At 43.7% G+C, this 24,181-nt stretch overlaps 2 protein-coding genes across 2 annotated transcripts in view; one reads left to right on the forward strand and one right to left on the reverse strand.

The window, feature by feature from the left end:
- Window positions 1-1,453: 1,453 nt before the first annotated feature.
- Window positions 1,454-15,501, reverse strand: LOC107376303 (ADP-ribosylation factor-binding protein GGA1). Its single transcript, XM_015945333.3, has 17 exons — window positions 15,416-15,501; window positions 13,459-13,543; window positions 11,611-11,686; window positions 11,435-11,533; window positions 11,239-11,362; window positions 11,032-11,132; window positions 10,877-10,957; window positions 9,714-9,845; window positions 9,554-9,635; window positions 7,190-7,303; window positions 6,968-7,117; window positions 6,814-6,887; window positions 6,545-6,729; window positions 5,770-5,996; window positions 5,480-5,649; window positions 5,165-5,275; window positions 1,454-1,797 (listed from the first exon to the last, which is right to left on the reverse strand). The coding sequence occupies exons 1-17, from the start codon at window positions 15,456-15,458 to the stop codon at window positions 1,687-1,689; spliced, it is 1,965 nt and encodes a 654-aa protein (XP_015800819.3). The 5' UTR covers window positions 15,459-15,501; the 3' UTR covers window positions 1,454-1,686.
- Window positions 15,502-16,704: 1,203 nt separating this feature from the next.
- Window positions 16,705-24,181, forward strand: part of LOC107376302 (MICAL-like protein 1) — an 18,195-nt gene continuing 10,718 nt past the window's right edge. The window contains exons 1-3 of the mRNA XM_015945332.3: window positions 16,705-17,054; window positions 20,926-20,974; window positions 21,098-21,227. Of these exons, the coding sequence (XP_015800818.3) occupies window positions 16,912-17,054; window positions 20,926-20,974; window positions 21,098-21,227 (322 nt within the window). The 5' untranslated portion in view covers window positions 16,705-16,911. The remainder of the gene's footprint in view (window positions 17,055-20,925; window positions 20,975-21,097; window positions 21,228-24,181) is intronic.

The following is a 24,181-nucleotide window of genomic DNA, read 5'->3' on the forward strand; positions in this document are numbered from 1 at the left end:
TTCCTACTAGAGGCCACTGCAGAGTTCCACACCTTAAAACAACTCAGGAGCATTTTGCCTGCAGATGTTGAATTACAAATGCCGGTGCTTCTGCGTCAGCTCACCTAGCCAGCTGGAACTCTGTAGCCTTCCTTCCAACATGACAGTTTTGGGATTATTTCTCTATAAAATTCTTACATACATAAAAGTTGTCTGATGGGAAGATCAGATCAAAAATCGACAGGATTATCCTGCCGTGTAAACCGAGTTTATAGAAACTCTTGCTGTGAGAAAAAAATAAAATACAAATTCAACAGCAGTGAAACATGAAATACCACTTGTTTGCTGGTGTTTTAGGACTGTAGCTTAGACCACTGAGTGCGTTTGGAGTTTCATCAATTATTCAAAATTAGGGTGGAAATGTTGCATATTGGATGATTATTAAAGGCTTTATTATTAATATTTATCCTTTAGGACAAGTGCTGATTTTTTTTCTGGGTGGCTTTTAAAAAGATTTTATGGCAATGTGCAAGTTGCTGCTCTTCTCTTGAATACAAATAAAATAATGTTTTATAATAATACATATCAACATCTTCTAAGGAATGGTGTTTAAACTTCACAGAGACCTAAAATAAATGAGACCAAACTAAACATCCGTGATCAGAAAAACATTTTAACTAATCATCCAAAAACAAAAATGGCAGCTCTCCTTAAAAAGGCATTTACACGGTTCACCACAAGCAAAGGAGGCCTGCATAAAAACTTGTTTACAGCAAGAAAAAAAAAGTTTATTTTCCACGTGGAGTATTTTATATTCTTCCACACTGCACAGGTCTAATGTACATTACTGTTGTTCCATGGCCGGCATTTACAAAGCAGTTAAACAGGAAATGAACAGAGTGTGTGTGTGTGTGTGTGTGTGTGTGGGGGGGGGGGGGGTTCAGCATGGCTGACATGCATTAGAGAATTTTCTTCGTTTTTGGTTAACAAGTCAAACATGATCCAGACAAACGCTGTGCACAGAACAGCTCGGGTTGCATATATTCAAGTTTCTGATGTTCAGTCTGACCTGATAAATGCTTTCACATCGACCTCAGCTAAAGCCAGATTTGAACCTAAACTGTGTTAAAGGTATGAACACAAACCACCCAACAGATGAGAAAATGAATCCAGCTCAATGAAATAAAACTTAAATAAAAACTGCAAAAGAGGCACACGTGGCAGAAAAATACAACGCAGTGATGTTACAGTAGATTTTGTTCATTAGATGAAGAAATAAAATTAAACACTATAGTCTGCAATCAACAGAAGAAAGCAAACAGATGAAATATGCACGCCTGGGTTTAAAACCAACTTTGTGCTGAGTGAGCGTCGGCTCCCGTTCGCAGCATGCTTCTGGGTGGAGGGCAACACAAAAAGGTTGGAAAATAAGATCAAGCTTAAATAAGCAAATATGCACACTGAAGTTAAAAAAGCTAAAGAAGACAGCAGCTGTGTCCCGATGCAGCCACACGCAGACTAGACGTAGACACACGCGGCTAATTTGGAGCAAAGCATACACACGCCACATTGAGTATAATCCTTAGAAATCAATAACGACCAACAAAAGGTACGACACGATAGCGAAAGGAAAAAGGTGTCGAGTAGAAGAGGCGGAGCGTCAGCGAAGGCGGAAAGAGTCTGTCGGGTTGTGTTCCTCGTCCCGTGCTATAGGTTCCCCCAGTTCTCTGCAGGAGGGAACTGTTCTACGCTGCCACTCTCGCCGTGCTGCTGCTCCCCCGTGCTGAAGGCGAGCCTGTACTGCAGCTGGACTTTCTCCTGAAACACACAGGTGAGCTCATTTTCACACGCTTCAAGTCGGACAGTTTTACCAGAACTTCTCAAACCTAAAGGCACAACATTTGCAAGAAGACTTTTCTACTTAAACATCCCTTAAAATCAGACCCAGGCCTCCAAATTGTTGCAGATCGCATCAAAATCTGACAAAAATACCGATGTTAGTACATGTGTGGCCCGCCGATATATTGGGCCGATTTTTACACTTTTTTTTATTTATCGGCTGACATATTGTCTTTGTAAAGCTGATTTAAAGTCAGACACATCCCCAAGCAGTCCGGTGCAGAATTTTAGTAAACATTTACTTTTGTGACGGTGGCACAGGAGTTTAGTGCTCGCCCCATAATCAGAAGGCTGCAGGTTCAAGCCCCGCTCAGTTTGTCGCTGTTGTTGTGTCCTTGGGCAAGACACCCCCTTGCCTGCCGGTGGTGGTCAGAGGGACCGGTGGCTCCAGCGCTCGGCAGCCTCACCTCTGTCAGTGCGCCCCAGGGCAGCTGCAGCTACATCATAGCTCATCCCCACCAGGGTGTGTGAATGGGTGAATGGCTGTGTTGTAAAGCGCCTTGGGGGGCTCCAGGACTCTAGAAGGCGCTATATATATGGTGTTGGTGTCAGGTTTCCTGCTCATTGGCCTTGGAGGCTACCCAGCTTACCGGAAAATTAACAAGCTGTCGAGGAATACTGGCGTGATCCTGGAGCTCAGAGAGGGTTTGCACCGCGCTGTGAATTCACAGACTCACAAAATTTTCGAGAAGAATCGTAAGCTTGGGACTTTGGCGGAGATTCATTCTTTGGCACAAAGGATGGATGCCATCAAGGAGAGAGTGGACGAATCAGCACGGATCGGGATAGTTTAATGTCCATTATTGGGATTCTGAGAGGTTGAGGACCAACAGACTGTACGACAAAACAGATAAGAGTTAAAAGAACAACAAACTAAAACCAACAGAACAAGTGAAACCAGAATATAAAAACACAAATTTAAAATCGAACAAACAAGGTGGAAAATTAAAGGATGAGTTCATGCTTTATGGTTTGGGAGTTGAAGGCCAGGGAGAAGTCGTGGGTTTTCAGGCATGATTTAAAGGGGCATTATGGAAGTTTGACAGCCAAAACATGTATAGAAATAATAAATGTCTTCTTCATACATTCTCCTGCAATGCCCTGGTCCTGTAGAATGAGCCCTGGCATTTTTACTGTGATTGCCTGTTTTTCTGTAAAATCACAGAAAAAGAGAGCTGCTCGGGTCGAGCAGGCTGCTTCATGCACTTTCACGCTCAGGCATAACCCGTAGCAGTAGCTTTAGTTTTTGTCGCTGTTCCTAACGCCTAGTGACAAAGCTAGCTACATTTCTGAAGACCCTTAGCTACTTTCTGTAGAACTTTCTTCTAGATATTTCCTACAAATTAGCAACAAAATAGCCATTTTCACTCCGAACCGTTCTTTGAACGTTGTTTCAGCTGTCATCAAGGATATAAATATTACAGATACAAAGTACGTCACTGGCGCTTTAGCTCACCAAGAAAGACATCGGACTCTAATGCAGGAGACCCGGGCTCGATTCCTGATGTGAACATAGTTTATTTTTTACGTTTAAGGTATATTTTTTACAGTAAGATGCCCAAATTTTTATTTGAGACTCGCCGAACGGCATTGAATTCACGGATAAAAAAGATGTGGGTTCAACTTTCATTTTGGAACAATTTTTCAAGCAAGGGAAGGGAATGATCTGAGCATGCAGGAGGACTGACCCATCATAAACCTTTGTCGGCTGTGCTGAAGAGAAAGGTACAGAACCAAATTATTTAATTAATTAGCTGCACGTTCTCCTGTCCTATCTCCTCCCCCCCCCCCCCCCCCCCCCCCCACACACACACAAGGGACTGTCTCAGCTGTGATTTTCGTTAAGGAGTGTGCACGTACAGCATGCGCACCTCGTGCACGAGCCTACTATTGAAGCTGCCGTTACGCTTTTGGCCTGAGGGGGCAATCGCGAGCATAAAAACTCTAAACTCCATACAGTCCCTTTAAAAACGGCAACAGAGGGTGCTTGCCTAACCCAATTTTGGGGCACTGACAGAAAAAGCCCTTTCCCCGCGGGTCTTCAAACGTGCCTCAGGGACAGTTAGGAGGAGCTGATCTTCAGACCTAAGAGCACGAGGAGGGTGGTAGTAATGGAGGAGTTCACACAGATAGGGAGGTGCCTGACTGTTCAAACATTTGAATGCGAGAAGCAGAATTTTGAAATTGATCCTGAACTGAACGGGCAAACGACGAACGAGAGGCACCTGGCTGCAGCTGAGAAAATGCTCCATGTCCTCACTACTCTAAACTACTACTAAACAATCACAAACAACAGGTCTTAAAGTACCAGAAACACTCTAAAGTCTTTCTGATCATTTTCTAAACAATTCTGTTGGTTTATTTTATGTTTCTGAGACGAGTCGCTGTCTAAACATCGCATGCGTTACCATCATTAAGCAGCGAGGCATGTTGAAGCCGTCATCAGCTGATCGGGAGCTAAAGGGGCGGAGGTTTAAGGGCGTCAGGGGCAGCGAGAAGCGAGAACATTGTGATCAGGTTGATCAGATTCGCTGCTGCAGGCGTGGATCTGCGCGTCTGCAGCCATCCTCTTCTTGAGGTGACAGCAAGTCTTCCTATGTAAGAAAGGTCCGCTCACCTGTTCACCACTCAGGCGTCAGACCATTACTTCCTCGTCATGATCTTTTATCTTCCCATCATCCAACTGGAACCAGTTAGTGTTCTTGATCATTCTCAGAATATGCCACGCCTGCTCTGGTGTTAAATTTAAGTCCTAGATCATATTTGTGCCTGTTCTTCTGTCATTTTCAAGGATTTCTATTCATATATATGTTTTTACTACATTATGAGAAATAGAAATGTTAATAAAAACACCCAATTATACGAACAGTGAAAAAATTAGAATCTGGTGCAAAGTCCATTTATTTAAGTAATTCGACTACACTGAGAGACTATTTAAAGGCTCAGGAACCCTTTGCATGTGTTTTATATTTACAACTATACATTGTAGTTGATTTGGGTCTTGCTTCATATCACACAGTCACATTTGAGTAATTAAAAAGCATTTTTTTAGAAATTAAAAAGCTTTAATTTACAGTAAAAAATAACCATGCCTAATGTTTGATTCTCTGCCTCGTTAGTTTTCATTTAAAAATTGCTTTGAGGTCACATTTTCCTGAACAATTAAAATGTGATTAATTGAGATTAATTAATTACAACGCCTCTAACTAATTAGATTAATATTTTTAATCGAGTCCCACCCCTAGAAAATATACATCTTCAAAAGAGGGCAACAAAGGTGAAATACCTTGCTTGGATTTGCTATCAGCAGGATCTGTGTGACGGCAGCAGGAGGGAGGATGGGATTAAAGGCAGGGAGCTCTGTTCCGGATGGAGGCTGCAGCTTTACAGCTATAGGCTGCAATTATCACGCGCGCGCGCGCACACACACACACACACACACACACACACACACACACACACACACACACACACACACACACACACACACACACACACACACACACACACACACACACACACACACACACACACACACACGATCAGCTGCTGTGGATCTCATTTACAACACCTGAAGGTGGATGAATCTATGACTCCTGACCTGTGGAGCAGTGACCTCCAGATGAATGTTGGTGACAGGAATGGGAGCCGATGACAACATGGAGATGATCACCACCAGAACATCGGGTCGAGATGGAGGCGAGTCCCGAGCAAAGTGAAACAGAACCCGCAGGCTGTGTCCATCAAACACAGTTATGGGTAAGAGACTACCTGGGACAGAACCAGAGACAAGTGGTTAGGATTGATAATCAGAGCGTGTCTTATGATGTAATAAGACTTGCAAACAGGATCAGACTCATTCAGTGGACCTGATTTATATAAAAGACTTACTGGGTTTTATGGACTCTATTGGTACAAAAACATTAGTCAGAGTAGCTTCTGGAGGAGTGTTGGAGTGAAGTGGAGACTTGTCCAGCAGCATGGCTCCCAGGTTAGGCTGACTGCTGGGAAGAGGAGCGGGATGATCGGAAGTAAAGGGCAGAACGGGGTTCGCTCCGACGTTGGCTCCAGATTTACTCTGGAGATCCCTCAGGGTTGGTTTGGTCTGCTGCTTGTCCCTGAAAGGACAATAATAATCATTTTATGTTCTTGCGCCTTGATTAGGTTGCAAAGCTGCTTAAAATCAAATTTGACAGAAAAAGACCCTTTAATTAAAGAGCAAGTCACCCCTAAATCAACTTCTTTTTTGCTGATATACTAAATAAATGAGTAAATGAATAAAATTCAAATATTCTGCCTAAAACTGTCAGTGTTGCGCCATCGTCAGGTAAAAGTTCTGCACTGCATTTGAATTTGAATATGCCATCGCTATTGGCTAAGAGGTACACCATGACATTGGCTGGTACATTATGATGTCACAATGTTGTTGTGAGCCTGTGTGTATGTATTTGTTAAGACTGCCCTCTCGGTCTGCTAGGCAACAGCATTTGTTGCATTTTTCAAACAGGAAGTGGGAGTGGAGTAAGATTCTGGTAGGGGGTGACTTGCTCTTTAAGTTTGAATGACATAAATATCAAACTGAGCAGAAACTCCCAGCATCAGGGGGAGTTTACTGAAACTCTTCTGACAAAATCAAGGAATAGAATTATAATTTTTAAAAACATACCATTTGACCTGCAGGCCCTCTGGAGGCAGAGACTGCTGCAGGAGGGTCTTCCCCAGCAGGTCCAGCTCGTCCAGAGCCGAGCTCCCCGGAGCGGAGCCAGATGAAGGGTGGTGGGGCTGGGAGGGAGGGTCGGGACTCAGGAGGCTCGGTGCTGCTGTGATGTCTGCGTCTATACTGTCAGACGACTGGGCGACAAAAGAGGACATGTCTCATCAGAGGTTGTCAACAGGAAGTCCGAAATGGGATTCAATGGTTTCCCAGTCCCTCACCTGGAAGGAATCCCACGCTGTGGAGTCCTCGGGGTGGGAGGGGGGGTTGGATGTGTGTGTTCCTTCACTTAAACCTTAAAGATAATCAGGAGTGTTTCAGACCAAAATGAGCGAAGCTGCTCTAGTGCGCTCTAACTCTAGACTCGTGGGTTACCGAGTGACATCAGCTCGTCGTCAAGGAGACTGATCCCCATCTCCTGTGAGAGAGCAGTGAGGCTTTCTGTGGGAGTGGGGAACTCGGGGAAGGACGGGGAGGACTGAGGCGAAGTGTCCAGTCCAGACAGATCCAGCAGGGCTGTCCCTCCTTCGGAGGAATAAAGAGACATGTCTTTTCTAACCGACGCTGATTTAAACCAGCGTTCTGTGTTTTACTCACCTGCAGGTTTGGGTGGGGTGATTGTGTTGTTTCCGTTGATGATCTCCCCCTTCACCTGCTGCTTGTACAGGTTGATGACGTGGGTCAGGCTGTCGTTGGCCTGAAGGATCTCAGCTGCAGAGAAAACATCACAAACAAAGAAATAAATATGTTTAATAGAACTCATGACAGAATGTTGGATTCAAGAACCTCCAACTAGGAGGTAGCTGGTCCCTGAAAGCACCAAGTACATAAAAAAGTAGGGCTGCACAATACATCGCAAATATATCGTTATCGCGATATCAGCATGCGCAATATGCATATCGCAAAGAACAGATAAATATCGCAATGAATGGTCAGCTCAAATGTTTGCTACACATGATGCATTCTGTCAAGCAAACGGACGCATGACGTTTTTTAACTAGTCAAACAGAGCTCTTCACCCATTGGCCAATTGGGTGGGTTTTCATAGGTTAGATGGTTAGCACTAACACTCAACTTTGATGGTTAGCAAACACCTGAGTTAGCTTTGTTCTGCTCTTTCTGCTGATTCTGATTTCCCCGGGATCCACTGATGGCCTTTTCTTGTTCATTTTCTTTTTCCCTTTCCTCGCATCTTTTGCTTTTCTCATTTTTATGATGTTTTAGTCATTTTTAAATTTCTTTGTTTTTTTAATATTTTTGTTCCCGAGTCAAGTTTTTATTTATCGCAAGTAATATAGTAATCGCAATATTAATCATTGTTATCACATATCGCAGGTTTTCCCAATATCGTGCAGCCCTATAAAAAAGGCACAAATCATGTAGATGAAGTCAAGATACTTATCTGTATTCATTAAAGATTTGAAGATTAAAACTCATTCTGATTCATTAATAAGTGATTGGACCAGTATAGCGGCCCCGTACTGATACCGTTGGTTTTTTATTACATTAGGATCCACTTGACAAGTAGGCCAAATACCTGTGAGTTTATTTCTTTGGGCTACTAACCCCGGCTTTCCACCGGAGCCGTCAGCAGCACGTTACTGCAGCAGCACGTCTAGCTGCTGCTTGGCCCTTCCCACGAGACGCGAAGCAGCAGGGGAGCAGCTGTCACCGACCGAGCACGAAGCCACACGAGTGACTTCGTCAGTAAACACAACAACAAGCAGGAGAAAACTACAACATGGTTTGTGTTTTATGTTCTGTCCGTTTTAGAATCGCCAATACGGACCTGAAAAACAAAGGAGACCGCTAGCTAGGTGATAACTTCTCACGGGGCCGCACAGTTAGTAACTTCTTTTAAAAGTAAAGCAACCGGAAGGCAGTACGTTCTTTATTCTGAAAATCTCGGGAGCTTCTCTCCATTTCCGCGTCCGATTTCCTGTCTTTCCTTCCCCAAAAATATCGAACTTGACCCGTTTCAGAGGCGTCGCGCGTAGAAAATAGAACCGGCGCATAAAGGCCGCGACATGCTGCTCCTGAGACGCGGCCGACTCGCGCTGCTGACGGCTCCAGTGGAAAGCCGGGGTCACTCGAACCCGAAGTGTAGTTAGGACCGTTTCTAGAATTCAACCCTTCTTTTAGTCGATTGTGCCCATTAATCAGGATTGCTTTCTTATTAGTGGTTCGCTACGGTTTAAAGAAAGGAAACAGTTCCTTTATGTTCTAGTAATTAGGATAGAAAAGGCCTTTTGTTGCACAATGTTGAGTGTTAAACTACTTCAGCTATCTTCAGCTTCTGTACAAAAGTTATATTTCCTCTCATACACAAGTTTTTGATCAAATAACTATATTTCGAGGAAAATAGTTGAATCCTAAATTTCAGCATTCATATCAAAAGGGGTACCCAACAACAACGGCACTAGCACAGATGACTAACGATTGGATGACTAATATGGATAATAGAAAACTAACTGGGATGATATTATTGGATATGAGTGCGGCATTTGATCTAGTGGATCATAATCTATTACTGATGAAATTAGGGTTATATGGTTTTCATGAATCTGCTATTAAATGGGTGGAAAGTTACTTAACTGGAAGGGGGTTTATGGTATTGTTAAAAGGCAGTTATTCTCGAAGGAAGAATCTTTTATGTGGGGTTCCGCAGGGAAGTTTTCTTGGACCATTGTTATTTTCAATTTTTACTAATGACCTTCCATTTATGTTACAATGTGCCACGATTGTATTATATGCAGATGATTTGACTTTAAATGCAACAGAAAGGAATCTGGAGGAATTAAATTCTATTTTGGAGAAGGAACTGAGGTTAGTAGAAAGGTGGATTAATGAAAATAAGTTGGCTATTAATGTGGAGAAGACTAAATGTATGGTGATGGGATCACCATACCAACAAAAATCTTTGCCAGACCATTTAATAGTTGAAGAACAATCATTACACACCCAGAGCCTCATCGCTGTCTTCTGTGTCACTAGCCAGCCTGAACAGTGTCGGTCTCATCTTCTCACAGCGCTGGTACAAGTCCTGATGACACACACACACACACACACCAGTCAGGCTGTGGCTGCGTAAACTAAAACAGAACATCTGTGTTTTTTCCACCTGTATCAGTTCAGCGTTGGTCTGGTTTGTGCTGTCGTAATCCTGCAGGAGCTGAGTCAGCAGGGAGACGCTCTCCTCCACCTCCTGGATGGCGTTCACGCGCTTCGACACCTTCTCGGCCCGTTTTTGATCCTGAAACCAGCAGCACAGCAGTTTGGTGTTTCATGAACAAAAGCAAAGATAAAGCTGCTGGTGCTCGACTGTTAAAGTGAGTAAACCCCACTATGGTTACCTCGTTAAGTTGAAACCGACACAAGTAATTATAAATAAACCACTAATGAAAAGGAAATCCCAGGAGCAGCTGTGGGGTGAACGGTACGAGTCTGGTGACATCTCTGCGTTTTGTTGATGTCACGGTCCTTTTAGCTCCATCTAACTGGGTTCACATCTGAGTTAAGAACAGCTGGGATCAGGATCAACACCTCCAAAGCCACGGTTGTGGTTCTCAACTGGAAAAAGGGTGGATTACCAACTCCAGATCTGGGGAGAGGTCCTACTTCAAGTGGAAGAGTTTAATGAGTGAGGGGAGGGGGCAGCATCTGCAGTGATATGGACACTAAACCGGTCCGTTGTGGTGAAGAGGTTAGATGAGCTGGAAGGCAATGCTCTCAGTTCACCGATTGCTCTTCGTTCCAATCCTCACCGATGGTCAGGAGCTCTGGTTAATGACCGAAAGGATGCAGGACTTGATCAGGTGGCCGGCCTCAGCTTTAGGGGTGGGGCGAGGGGCTCGGACATCCAGGAGCGAATCAGAGTAGAGTCGCTGCTCCTCCACATGGAGGTGGTTTCAGGCATGTCCTACCAGCGGTCTGACCATACACAACTCAGCTGACTTACCAAAAAGCTCCAGTTTAGTCTCATCTGATCAAAGGACGTTCTACCAGAAGCTTTGTGGCTCAGCATCATGAATTTAAGCTAATTCTACTTAGAGTCTCTAAGCTGAAGACTGAACTAATCTCCCCCAAAATTTTAAACGACAAACGGATTGTGGGTCACTGGTAGCGACGCCTCTCCCCTTCGCCCGGGGAACACCTTTCATCTCAGATCCCCGCTCAGTTCATGTTACAGTCGTGAAAGCAGTGCCTTCTTTTCTTCCCTCGTGTTGTGAAAGGAGCAGGTCTACAAGGAGAAACGTGATCGCTAACGGGGGCAGGACGGGTTACCTCTTGGACCATTTCCTTGATGAGTTTGTTGGCAGCTTTCAGATCCTCTGGGTGTGAGCTGTTCAACAGGCGGGACAGCATCTGACAGCGAAGCAACCAGATGACTGTTAGCAAACACAAACAACAGCCATTAATGTTACGAGGCAAGTTCTTACTTTCGACTTCTCCTCATCTTCAAAAATAGCATTCTTGGGTCTGGGTGGTGGAAGGTTGAGTAGCTTGTCCGGGGGCAGCTCTGGGTCTTGTTTAATGATACCTGATTCACAGACAAAAGACAAAAACAAGGTTTTCCACGGTGATTTGAAACATATGACTGTGCTAGAACAATAAGGTGTATTCATCTGATGCTCCTAGCTTCATACCTTGTTTCTTCAGCATCTGATAAGCGTCTGAGATCTTTGGCTCATCTGGTAAACCTAACGTCCAGCTGTAGATCAGCTCCAAAACCTTCCTTTTGACTGCCTCTGGGGAGCGTGAGCCTAAATACTGAACGTGAGAGTAAACAGCTGACCACGATGAACAGAATAAAACACGCAGACGGAGACTCGTCGGCCTTACCTTCGGAGAGACCACCTTGATTAGTTCATTGAGAAAGCGGAACTTCCCCACCTCGCTGTGAAACCGTTTCCCACAGTTCTTCATACAGGTTTCCAGAACCTGGCGACCAAACGGGGACGATTACATGAACTGAAGATCAACAGGATGTTTCCTTTTAAATGACGAGTAGAGCTTACTAATAGTGCCTGCATGGCCTCCCACTCCTGTGGGGACTGGATCTTGTGGGCCAGCAGCCTGGTGGCCAGCTGAGGTCTGGAGCAAACATCAAACATAACATCTCTGCTTTTAGCTTCACCTCACTGGTTACCAGTGACTTTTAGAACATAACGCTTGTAGCGTATTTCTACATACTAGAATTAACACGCGCTTCTCTCTCTGATTCACGAATTATAGACGTTCTGGGTTGGAAATGATGGTTTTGCAGCTAACCGAGTCGTTTCTTAGAAGAACAGCATCAAACACAATCTGTGTGCTACCTCACCCATTCAGACGACCCTTCGTGCGAATCCGGAGGTCAAGGGAGGGTGTTGTCAGCCTCCGGCTACTCGGTCCGGTAGAGGAGACCCGAGTGGAACCGACTCTCTGGTCCGAAGATGTCGCAGGGTACACAGTCGAGCATCTGGCTTAACTCTGAAGGAGTTTTGCGTCTTACTTAACTCAAAATCAGTAACTCTGAAAGAGTTTTGCGTCAGCTGGTTATCGTGCGTTTATTCGAAGCTATTCTATCAGCGTGACAGAACAGCAGGTAGAGGCTTCAGGGCGGCCGTTCCCTTATCCTCAGGATGGTGGTTGGTTCACAAACTGAACTTTTGCTGATGGAAATTTCGTTTAACAAGCCCCTCAGAACACGCCCACTCTCAGAGCAAGAAAGCTTTGGTCATGAGTCAAAGATATGCGATGGCAGTTTACTTTTGGGCCATTTCCATCTGTACCGGGTCGGCCCGGGCCGGGTAGCGTAGGTTGTTTACATATCTGGGTGGCCTGGTATTTTTCCGGGCCAACCAAGGCTCATTCTCAGCCCTCTTCTCGAGGGGGTCTGCTTCAGGCCGACCAGGGCCAACACACCCACTGCTGACAGCAAATTCACACCTTCCATTAGAGCAAGCCTCTGATTGGTGGGTAGAATCAGCCCACATGGGCTTAAGACAAGGATGTGTGGAATCAACCGGGCCAGGCTGGGGCCGACTGGGGCTACCCGGCCCGGGCCGACCCGGTACAGATGGGAATGGCCCATTTTACCCTGGATACCCTCTGAATGAGGCTGGTTACGTGCGAGAGGACCTTCTGGTTATTATACCCAAAGCATAATAATTCATTTCAGTAATTAAAATACATTTATACTGAGCCAAGAGATTATTACTGTTCATTACAACCATCATAAATAAAGTCAAAGAGTTATTAAAATTATTATTTGCTACATGCTGGTAACTATTTTTTTACTGTACAAATTAACAAATACAGTGCATATCTTACAAATCAACAAGATATGAATAAGTACAGGTGGCTAAGAACAAAGCAGCCATCGAACAAAGAACAGAAAAGAACAGTATAGGTCAGAAATAACATAAAGCAGCATACAAGTACATTAAATGACCTTGCATATAAAATAAAGAAAACAAAGCAAAAACAAAAGTAGCACATTCATCTACATCAGTTGAAAAGCAGCATCAAAAATTCAAGTAAGATGTGAGCTTTATTTAATTTACACGTATCTAATGAAGCCTTCAATAGAAGGACAGACTGAGCGGGGCTCGAACCTGCAACCTGCCGATTACGGGGCGAGCACTTAACTCCTGTGCCACCGCCGCCCAGCTGCCAGCGAATGAGTTAAAGGGACATTAACGCTGCCAACCTACACACATCATTTCATTTTTTATCATCAAATTTACTGACATGGGAATAATTATCCCGATAAGAGTCAGAAATTTCAATAACGATAAATTTTCGATTTATTGCCCTGCCCCATCTGATCCTCATGAAACGAGTCCCAGATGACCTTATGACCCCTGAGTGTGCTCTCTTACCCTTCTAAATCATTGTTGAGCTGATCACAGAAGGCATGGATGCTGCACCAGTCTGTCTCCCTGTTCAGTGGGTTTGTGGCTCGGTCTGAAAAGACAGACAGACACCTTGATGCAAAATAAAAGCACACCTATTTTTCATGCATAGATGCATTGTTTTGTCATTAAATCGCAGTAATGCTGTGGTGTAATGGTCAGTAAACATTGGCCTATTTCCAAACAAATGAAGAAAAAAACCCCACTACTAAAATAGATACGTATCTATTAGGGATGCACCGATGGATCGGCATTTGATCCCAATCGGCCGATAGCGCCCCTATCGGTTTTGATCGGAGTTTTCGAAATAGATCAAAGCAGATTAGGTTACATTTCCTTTATTCCCAGATTATGTAGTTTGTAGCACTCATTATAATGTTGTAGAAAATTTCTGGCCAATCCACGTGATCGGTATCGGTGATCGGTATCGGTGATCAGCACTCTTTGATATCGGTATCGGTGATCGGCAGCAAAAAACCTGATCGGTGCATCCCTAATATCTATGGATACTTTGTTTTTATATGCATTTTTTTCTCGTGGCACTTAATTTTGATAAATACTAGCTAGTAAACTTAACAATAAGCAAACTTTTAATTTCTCTTTAGAACAGTGACATACACCACAACTGGACCAGGTATGGTGTGCTGTCTCTGATTTATTTACATCATAGGTGTAATTAAAGTACAGGCCTAACTTCTGTTTTAGCATGAACTCTGTCAGCTTCTAAGTTTGCATGCTCTAACAGTCAGACCCACAAATGAAGCAACCTACTGTCACGATAAAGTCCTGGTCAGATTAGCAGGATTGAAGTCTCTTTTGATCCAGCTGGGGTTCAATTATCAGAGTAGATAGATTACTAAACAAGTCGACAGCTGCACACTGGGCTGTCTCACAGATCAGACTGGAACCCACAGCCAATGTTTTCTGATATGGTAATATTTACACTTCCACACCATCTATAAAACTGTTCCTATTCAGCCGAGGAAAAGTAAAAACATCAGTGAAGGCAGGCTGTATGCCATCAAGTTTAATATGAAATAAACACTGCACTTATTTAGCACCTTTCTAAGTGTTGAACAACATTTAAAACGAGGGTCCTACCACTGGGAGTAACTTGGTGTTAACAGTCTTGTCCGAAATTAGACATGTCAACAAACCGTGGGGTTGTGGACTGAACTACAACGCTTGTTATTAGTAGACATCCTGTTCTGCCACCTGAGAACCATCATGTGAGAATATATTCGCACATTTATGGATTGTCAGAGTGTCCCTGAAGGCTTTTAGCTGTGAGATCGTGATGAATATGTCAACATAAAAACAGTTTAAGAAACTGACTTAAGAAAATAGTTCAAAAGCAGAATGATTTAACAAAGATGTATTTATCCTCATTCACTTTTCTTTATCTGGACTTAAACCTGACTGAGAAGGAACGTGATCTCTGCACTTGGGAACTTCACCCCATCGCAGCTGAGTGGACCCACAACTTGAAGAAGTTGAACATATTAAAGTCAGAGCTGCACCGCTTCAGTGTGTCGCCGTTTAGGTGCTAGCGGAGTTAACCGGAGCTAGCTTACTTTCGGGAGTTGTACAGAATATTCTGTTTATCTTACAAGGACAAAAAAAGTGTCGCAACCACGGCTGGACCAATGTACCTAAAAGTACTGCTCTCACGATCATTTTACACGCGAGCAGGTAGACGTCGGGCCGTAAAGCGAAAGCTATGCCTGGCTGTTTCCGGAGGTTTGACAGCTGCCATGTACAGCTCGGAGCTAGGTTAGCATCCTGGACGTTACCGCAGGCTTTCACGCTACTCTGCTACGGAACCGGAAGCTGTCATTTGATCTGAAATTCAGTAATAATATTCTTTAAACGTTCCGGTGGCCAGATAGCACTGACTCGGTGGGAAAGAGTTAAAAACACTTACTGATACGCAACTCCAAACTCTCTGTATCGGGAGGCGCAGCCATCACTGCGAGATTTATGTGGCGATTATGTGGTGAGTCTCGCGAGAGAGACGCACAGGTACGTGGCGTGACGTAAAAGACCTAGAGCTAGAAGACACAGAACACTCTGGTTTAGAAAAGCAAAATAAAAGGAATGTTTGGTTTGTTTATTTCAGTATATAGATCAAAATACATTATTAAACTTAAGTAATAAATAAAACTTCATATGCATTAGGCTACATAAAAAGTGTATGCCAACTTTAAAAAAATTATTTTTATTATTTGTGTGTGTGTGTGTGTGTGTGTGTGTGTGTGTGTGTGTGTGTGTGTGTGTGTGTGTGTGTGTGTGTGTGTGTGTGTGTGTGTTGGGGGGGGGGATACGAGGACTCAGACATAGTGATGTTAAGGCAGATCTAATCTTTCAGAGGCAAAATTGATGCTGTAATCATAGTTTGCTATGTAAAAAACCCACAACGTTAATTACTTATGTGCAAAGCTGATAAAAGTAATTGATCAAATGTGGAAAAATAAATTTATGTACTTAAATTGTTACATTATTTTCACTGCAGAATAGTTATGCCACATTATGTATTTTAAATTAGTAAGCTTATAGCATACAGGTGGTTAATTCTTACAGACAATATATTTTTGCTAATATTACATTCAGGGTTAAATACTAAGTTACTGCTCCAACATAAATACATAATCTATTGGAAGGTGCGAATAAGTGTGATTTGGAAATGTGTTACTTCTTCCATCACTTGTTATTAAAATATAGTTATTACATTTTACTTATATTAAATTGATCTTTAAAATATATCAAATTAATCAGATAGCTAAGTCATAATTATGAGATTTTTATTTTTTTTTAATCGGAGTGGAGGGAACTAGCTAACAACTAGCTAACAAACTAACTAGATTTTTTTTGTTTGAATTATAATTTTTAGAAATGATCTCGTTTTAAATTACGCCCTTGTGAATTTGCAACTAGAGAACATGTCTAGTAGAGGATGCAGCCTGTAATTAAAAACCTCACTTTTCTAATTATAGCAGCTCTCTACCTCCCTCTAGCGGCAGCTATTGGGTGTGCAGCACAACAAGGAGGAGCAGCCAGGCAGGCAAGCAGCGGGATTTTCTTCACATCAACACCGTTTATCGCGTCGTCTGGGAAGTTTGTTGCTCTGCAGTTACTCGGAGCGCTTTTCACTTCACGGTCGAACTGTTTAGTTAGTTTGGGGTGGGAAAACCCCGGGTCTGAGTTTCCGCTAGGCTCTTAACGGACCTGTTTTTATTTTACAAACCTAAACTTCCTGTCTGCTTCTGCTGAAACTTTGATCTTTGAAATGTGGCCGCAGGAGGTTTCGTGCCAAAGCAAAGTTTGAGACGGGGAGGGGGCGGTGACCGTTTCCTGTTCTCAGCACAAAGCCAACCTTGTTGACATCTCACGTTTTAAGTGTCATGCTCATCCCGCTAAAGAATGGCATCTTCGATGGAAATAATGGAGTGGTGCCGCCCCACGTGCGCCGGTTATGCTGGAGTGGACATCAGGGACGTGTCCTCCTCGTTCAGGGATGGACTGGCCTTCTGTGCCGTCATCCACAAACACAGACCTGACCTAATGTAAGTATAGTGAGATACAGACAGCTAAATTGGCTCACTAAACGTTTCACTGCTTTTTAACCTTTTTCTGTCTGCTTCAGACGTCCGCCTTAATCTGCTGACCTAATCTGTTTTTGGTCAGGATTAATGAGATCAGCTGATTAGTTACCTCAAACATCTACTTTATGACCTTTCAGTCATTCATGTTCAACTCCTTATTTAGGCCGATTCTGCAGTGATGCATCCTTTGTAAGTGCAGGGCTGTGAAAAAGTGTTTACTGATTTTATTTCATTTCTGCATTTCGGAGGGTTACTCTTCAATGTTTCATATCAGCAAACAACTTATCAGACAAAGATGAGTAGATGCAAAATGCAGTTTCAACTTAATTAGCTGGACAAAGCTATCTAGTACCAACCTGGTCCTGTGTGGAGAAGGTATTGTCTCTTGGTCAATCAAGAATTAATTCCCATTAACCAGGTAATTAGAAAACTGAGTTCAGTTCCACCAGACACTCACAGAAGTGATGACCAGGCCTGTAGAGTTAGGAAATCGTTAAGTAGAACCTTTCTGACATCAAGAAGCAGGCTAAAAGATCCCAAAAAGCAGCATGTCATGTCCTGTTCTAAACGAACCCAGGAGGACATGTAAAGCCCCGCAGGCCTCACTTATAGTTAAAGAGACGATGTGTCGCTTTTCTAATTAATTTCTGGAAATATCCATCAAAAAGTTGTTGAAAATGAATGAAATGATGCCCATATGTTGAAAAATAATGGCAGATTTGTCACATATAACCATAAAAATCAGGTCTAAAATACATGGGAGTGGGTCTAAGTCTCTGGACGACGCCATATTAGATGCCATGTTTCCTGCTACAGAAGCCCATGAGGACAAAATGCATTTACTGATTTGTAACAAACGGTTACAAAACTTTCACCATTTTTAAATGTTGTTGTTTGGCACATTAACATTTTCACTTGTTGCCAGTGATGAAAGGGAGTCTGATGTGCTCGTTATTTTGCTGAAGTTTGCCCTCCCCAGGGCTTTTTGACCCTAATGGGCATCCATCGGTAAGGTCTTACTCTAACACAAAAATGCTGCTTACTTGCAATGATGTAGGTACTGCCCCCTTTCACCGGGAAAAATACACACTGTCACTTTAAAAAACAAACAAACAGGTGGAATAAAAAAAAGGCAGCAGGCCCAAATCTCCACTGACCAAAAAGATTTTCTCACAGTTCTAAAAATATCTTGATGATCCACAAAAACTTCTGGGAGAATCTTCTGTGGACTGACGAGACAAAACTTTCTGCTTCCTAACCCATTCCATCAGGAGTCAAACTAACTAAATCATCGTCATAGCAACAGTCAGGCACGGTGGTGATGGTCTGGGGCTGCTCTGCTGCTTCAGGACCACTTGCTGTAAAAGATGGAACCATGGATTCTTCTCCCCAGCATAACATCTTAAAGATCGTTCTACCTTTGACCTTAAAGAGCAAGTCACCCCCTACTCCACTCCCACTTCCTGTTTGAAAAATGCAACAAATGCTGTTGCCTGGTAGACAGAGAAGGCGGAGCCACTAACAAATACACATATACAACAACAATGTGACATCATAATGTACCAGCTAACCTCATAGTGTACCTTTTAGCCAATTGCGATGGCAGATTTAAATTCAAATGCAGTGCAGAGTTTTTACCTGAAGAGGGCGCAACACTGAGTTTTAGATGGAATATTTAAATTTTAACTAAGATGCACTGAAGTGCCAAATTATTGACTACACATGTCTACAGCACGATTAGACACACATTTCTATAGTTTATGAGCAAAAAAAGGTTGATTTGGGGGTGACTTGCTCTTTAAAGTAACACAAACATTTTTTAAACTTTAAGCTATTCAATTCAATTCAAGTTTATTTATATAGCGCCAAATCACGACAAGAGTCGTCTCAAGGCACTTCACATAATAAACATTCCAATTCAGGTCAGTTCATTAAGCCAATCAGAAAAAATGTTTCCTATATAAGGAACCCAGCAAATTGCATCAAGTCACTGACGTCGGTGACTTTACAGCAATCCTCATACTAAGCAAGCATCTTACTGTATTTACGCTTATCCTTAGCCAGGTAAACATTTAACTATGGTTGCTGGAGCCTCTAATGCCACGTTTCTGACTGGAACTGCCAATGATCAGAGTCGGCTTGTCAGTGGGTGCGTCACTGAGCGGGGAAAATCTATTAGGAACGTGGACGGGTTGGTGGTGGCCATCGACATAAATATACGTGGTGGCCCACAGGCTGGGTTCTATGCTTCCTGCGTACCGTCACCCAGCCGGCCTGAGGTCCCGGCTGCTCGGGTTGTGCTGGTGGATCGCTACGGGGTGGTTCTGAGCTAGTTAGCCCCGTGCTAGCTAAGTAGCTACGGCTGTTTACGGGTTATTCAACAGCGCTGAGCCGGGACTCCAATTCCGACACCCTCGCCTCCTCAGCTACAAAAGTGCTACATTTATTACACGTACCATTATCACTAAAGGAGGCAGAGGAGTAATTAATGGGCCATCCCCATCTGTACCGGGTCGGCCCGGGCCGGGTAGCGTAGGTTGTTTACATATCTGGGTGGCCTGGTATTTTTTCGGGCCAACCAAGGCTCATTCTCAGCCCTCTTCTCGAGGGGGTCTGCTTCAGGCCGACCAGGGCCAACACACCCACTGCTGACAGCAAATTCACACCTTCCATTAGAGCAAGCCTCTGATTGGTGGGTAGAATCAGCCCACATGGGCTTAAGGCAAGGATGTGTGGAATCAACCGGGCCAGCCTGGGGCCGACTGGGGCTACCCGGCCCGGGCTGACCCGGTACAGATGGGAATGGCCCATAAACATCTGACACAGAGAGCAAGAGATAGGAGACGGAGAAGCAGAAACAGAAGTAGCCATAGCCGTGCTGAGGCTAAGCTAACTGGACGAGCAAACTGTTCAACACCAAATAAACTGCGTGCGAACTCAAATGGTTCCCTAAAAGCTAGGTGGAACAAAAGAAAATGTGTGTTTTAGCGTGCTTATGTGCTACAATAACTCAGAGATATCCTAGTACAGAGAAATTAAATCAGTTTTAGCGAGCCCCAAACACCAAACAGCTACACGTAGTGCAACACTGAAAACAGGAAACAGGAAACGCCTTACCGCCAGGTGCAGCCAATGAAAGAGCTTTAACATTGATCTCAGTTATTGTTGGGTTAGAAACTCGACCAGTTTCAAATTTGACAGCACTCTGCTGACCAGATACTGCACTTGACAGTTTTGTGGAGGGGGTAGGTGTTCTAGGGGGCGTTTCTATACACGTGTTACCGCTGTTAGCTATTTTCAGTGCAGTTAGCTTTTTCAGTTTGTTGATCATCAATAAAAAGCACAAGAAGTTGGCTTTTCTGTTGGCAGTACTTGGAAGTAAAAATAAGAGAGTAATGCTAACAGCCGTAATGTATGTATAAGAGCACCCCCTAGAACACCTACCCCCTCCACAAAATTGTTAAGTGCGGTATCTGGTCAGCAGAGGGCTGCAGAGTGCTGTCAAATATGAAGTTTCTGACCAACAATCACTAAAAAAACTATTTAGTGTTATTTTGCAACAAATCTGTAGAAGAGCGGGACCAAACTCCTCCAGACTGATGTGAGGGAGTCATTCAGTAATCACAAGGGCTGGGTCGATTACTGGGTTTGAAGGTAACTTACTTTTTACAGTTTAATAAATAAAATCACTTTTTCGTGTTTAATCAGTCCCAGAAGAAATCTGTGAATGGACAAATACATTTTGACACACTAGAGTCTCAGATTTTGTGTCTGGTTCTTTTATTTATTTTCATTATTTGTTTACCTCCATTTTTTCTTTATCTTGCTCCAGAGATTTCAGCTCACTCTGCAAAGAAAATTCTTACGAAAATAACAAGCTGGTGAGACATTTCCATTTTTGTTTACATGCAAGCCAGAGTTTTTTTTAATTATGCCGGGATTGAAATAATTCACACAGAAAAACATAATAAAATGGAAATGTTTATACCTTTAACACCTTTTAGGCATTTGAAGTTGCAGAAACAAATCTGGGGATCCCTGCTTTGCTGGATCCGAACGACCTGGTCCCCACCAAAGCTCCAGACTCTCTAAGCGTCCTCACTTACATTTCCCAATACTACTACTTCTTTCATGGTAAGTCTAGTGGTCTTCTGGTTATTCCTCATTATTTACATTAGTTGTTGCATTAAAATAACAGGCAAGAAGCTACTTTTTAAGCTTTATTAAGGTGTCATTAAAGCTTGAGGGGATTTCTGAATACTTTTGTTGAGATAAGGATCAAAAAATGTGAGGAAGCTATTTTATTTGGGTAATTTATTGAGGTAAAGGGTCAAATATTTGCAAGTGTGTCAACGTTTGGTATGACCTCTCTGTGCAGCAATAACTAGAGGCTGACCGATATATTCAATTTTTTCTATGACTGACATCGGCCAAAATTATTATTAAAAGCAGATTTCGTCATCGTGGTCGTCTTCCTCCGCTTATCCGGGTCCGGGTCGCGGGGGCAGCATCCCAACTAGGGAGCTCCAGACCGTCCTCTCCCCGGCCACCTCCACCAGCTCCTCCGGCAGGACCCCAAGGCGTTCCCGGACCAGATTGGAGATGTAACCTCTCCATTGTGTCCTGGGTCGACCCGGGGGCCTTCTGCCGGCAGGACATGCCCGAAACACCTCCCCAGGGAGGCGTCCAGGAGACATCCTGACCAGATGCCCAAACCACCTGAACTGACTCCTCTCGATCCCGAGGAGCAGCGGTTCTACTCCGAGTCCCTCCCGAATGTCCGAGCTCCTCACCCTATCTCTAAGGCTGAGCCCGGCCACCCTACGGAGGAAACTCATTTCGGCCGCTTGTATCCGCAATCTCGTTCTTTCGGTCATTACCCAAAGCTCATGACCATAGGTGAGGATTGGGACGTAGATGGACCGGTAAATCGAGAGCCTGGCTTTCTGGCTCAGCTCCCTCTTCCCCACGACAGATCGGCTCAGCGTCCGCATCACTGCAGACGCCGAACCAATCCACCTGTCGATCTCCCGATCCCTCCTACTCTCACTCGTGAACAAGACCCCGAGATACTTAAACTCTTCCACTTGAGGTAGGACCTCTCTCCCGACCTGGAGTTGGCAGGCCACCCTTTCCCGGTCGAGAACCATGGTCTCAGATTTGGATGTGCTGATTTAAATAAATTAAATAATTAAAAATCTTGCACCTCCGTGGCCAACTGCCGCCACTACTAGACTGAAGAAAGGACCGAAGGACATCCCTTTTTTGAATGTTTTGAGTTTGTTTTATATTTTAAGTTCAATAAATATTAAGAGATTTTTTGACTATTTAATTTAGATTTCACACAGTGAGTGTTCGGTTGTCTTTCGCAATCAATGTGCTGCTACAACGTGTATATGTCGACCTTAATAATCGGCTTTAGATATCGGCCATTGGCAACAGAATTAGTTAAAAATCAGTATCGGCATCAGCCTTAAAACAACATATCGGCCGGCCTCTAGCAATAACGAGCAAAATGTTTCAGTTTCTGTTCATCCATCCGTCCGTCTGTCCGTTCAGCCGTCCATCCTCTGTAGTCCAGGAGAGAAACGCAGACCTACCTCTCCTCATTGACACTCTACAGCTCTTCCTGGAGGATCCTAAGATGTTCTCAGACCAAAGAGGATCCTCAAGCAAGCCAAAAGAAAAACCTTCAGAGGGAGGTGAATAGGAAGCATCCTAGTCAGATGCCCAAACCACCTCGGTTGACTCAATTCAACGTGGAGCAGCAGTGGTTCTCACATCTCCTCAGATGATGGAGCTCCTCACCTCATCTCCAAGGCTGAGCCCAGCCACTTGTATTCCTTATCTCGTACTTTTTTCTTTGATCTAAATCTCGTGACCAAATGTGAGGGCAGGAATGTAGACAGACCACCTCCTTCTTCATCACAACAGAGCAGAGCAAAGCCCTCGTTATCGAAAATGAATCTCCTGCTCCATCCTACCGTAACTCGTGAACAAGTCGCCAAGTCCTCTGCATGAGACAAGGGCTCACTCGCACAGTGGAGTTAGACCATCGACATATATGCTGGACGATTCATGTCCATAGGCTCCAATTATAAGTTTTGACCGTGTCACAGGTTCCGTCAAGTCCAGACAATTCCATAAAAGGCAAAAGAGGTGGAGCTGAGGGTGGGGCTGTAAGGCTGGGATCAAATGACGACACCCATCGAACTGAAGCGATGTAGCTACAAGCTAACCTAAAGCTAACGTGGAGGTGGGAGCTAAGCTAACGGAGGTAGCAACCTAGCTACAACCGGAGTTAACTGTGCACAACACCAGAGCTTCTGAGTCAGAGATGCGCCGAGCTGCCGCTGAGGGGACCATACCGATAGTGGGAACCCAGCTCCACCAACATGTTATATTTCAACCCATTTTCTAAAGTGCAGCATTATGTTAAATGCACTGGGTTTTACCCTATTACATTTAAATTTCATGGTTAAACAGTACATGTTAAAATCTAAGCTCAGCTCGGCAGTGACCTAAAATACATGAATATAATTTTACTTACCAAAAAAAATGAAGTGGAGACTCCTTGGATGCTCTATTAGTGCAATTAATGCCACAGCTAGTCATTTTGTCCAACAATTGCACAAAAATATCCAAAAAGAACGCACAAACAGCACAACTAATGTTCTGAGTTGAGAGACTGAACAGTTTAAGGCGAGGCTGACGCTCAGGCTGAGGCCTATCCACGGAGCTAGCTCTGTGGTCACGTGGGTCTGATGTTCATTAATTATACAGAATTTTAGGCTTTTAATACACTTAAACAGAAGAGTGAGAAAAAAATGCACCCTCCTCAGAGTTGTCATGAGTGTAAACTAGATCATTTAAACCAAAAACATGTTTTGGAACCAGACTGTAAACATGTTTATTTCTGCTGTGAAATTGGTATTTTTAACATGGGAGTCAATGAGGATTTGCTCGCTTCTGACACCAGCCCCTAGTGGATGAGGGTGGAACTGCAATTGTTGTCACTTCCTGTTTTGCTTTATATCCAGACCCGAATTATGGGGGCTTGAGTTAGACGTAGGACTCCCAAACCACCT

Source organism: Nothobranchius furzeri, chromosome 12 (assembly GCF_043380555.1).
Source record: "Nothobranchius furzeri strain GRZ-AD chromosome 12, NfurGRZ-RIMD1, whole genome shotgun sequence".
Classification (NCBI taxonomy): domain Eukaryota; kingdom Metazoa; phylum Chordata; class Actinopteri; order Cyprinodontiformes; family Nothobranchiidae; genus Nothobranchius; species Nothobranchius furzeri.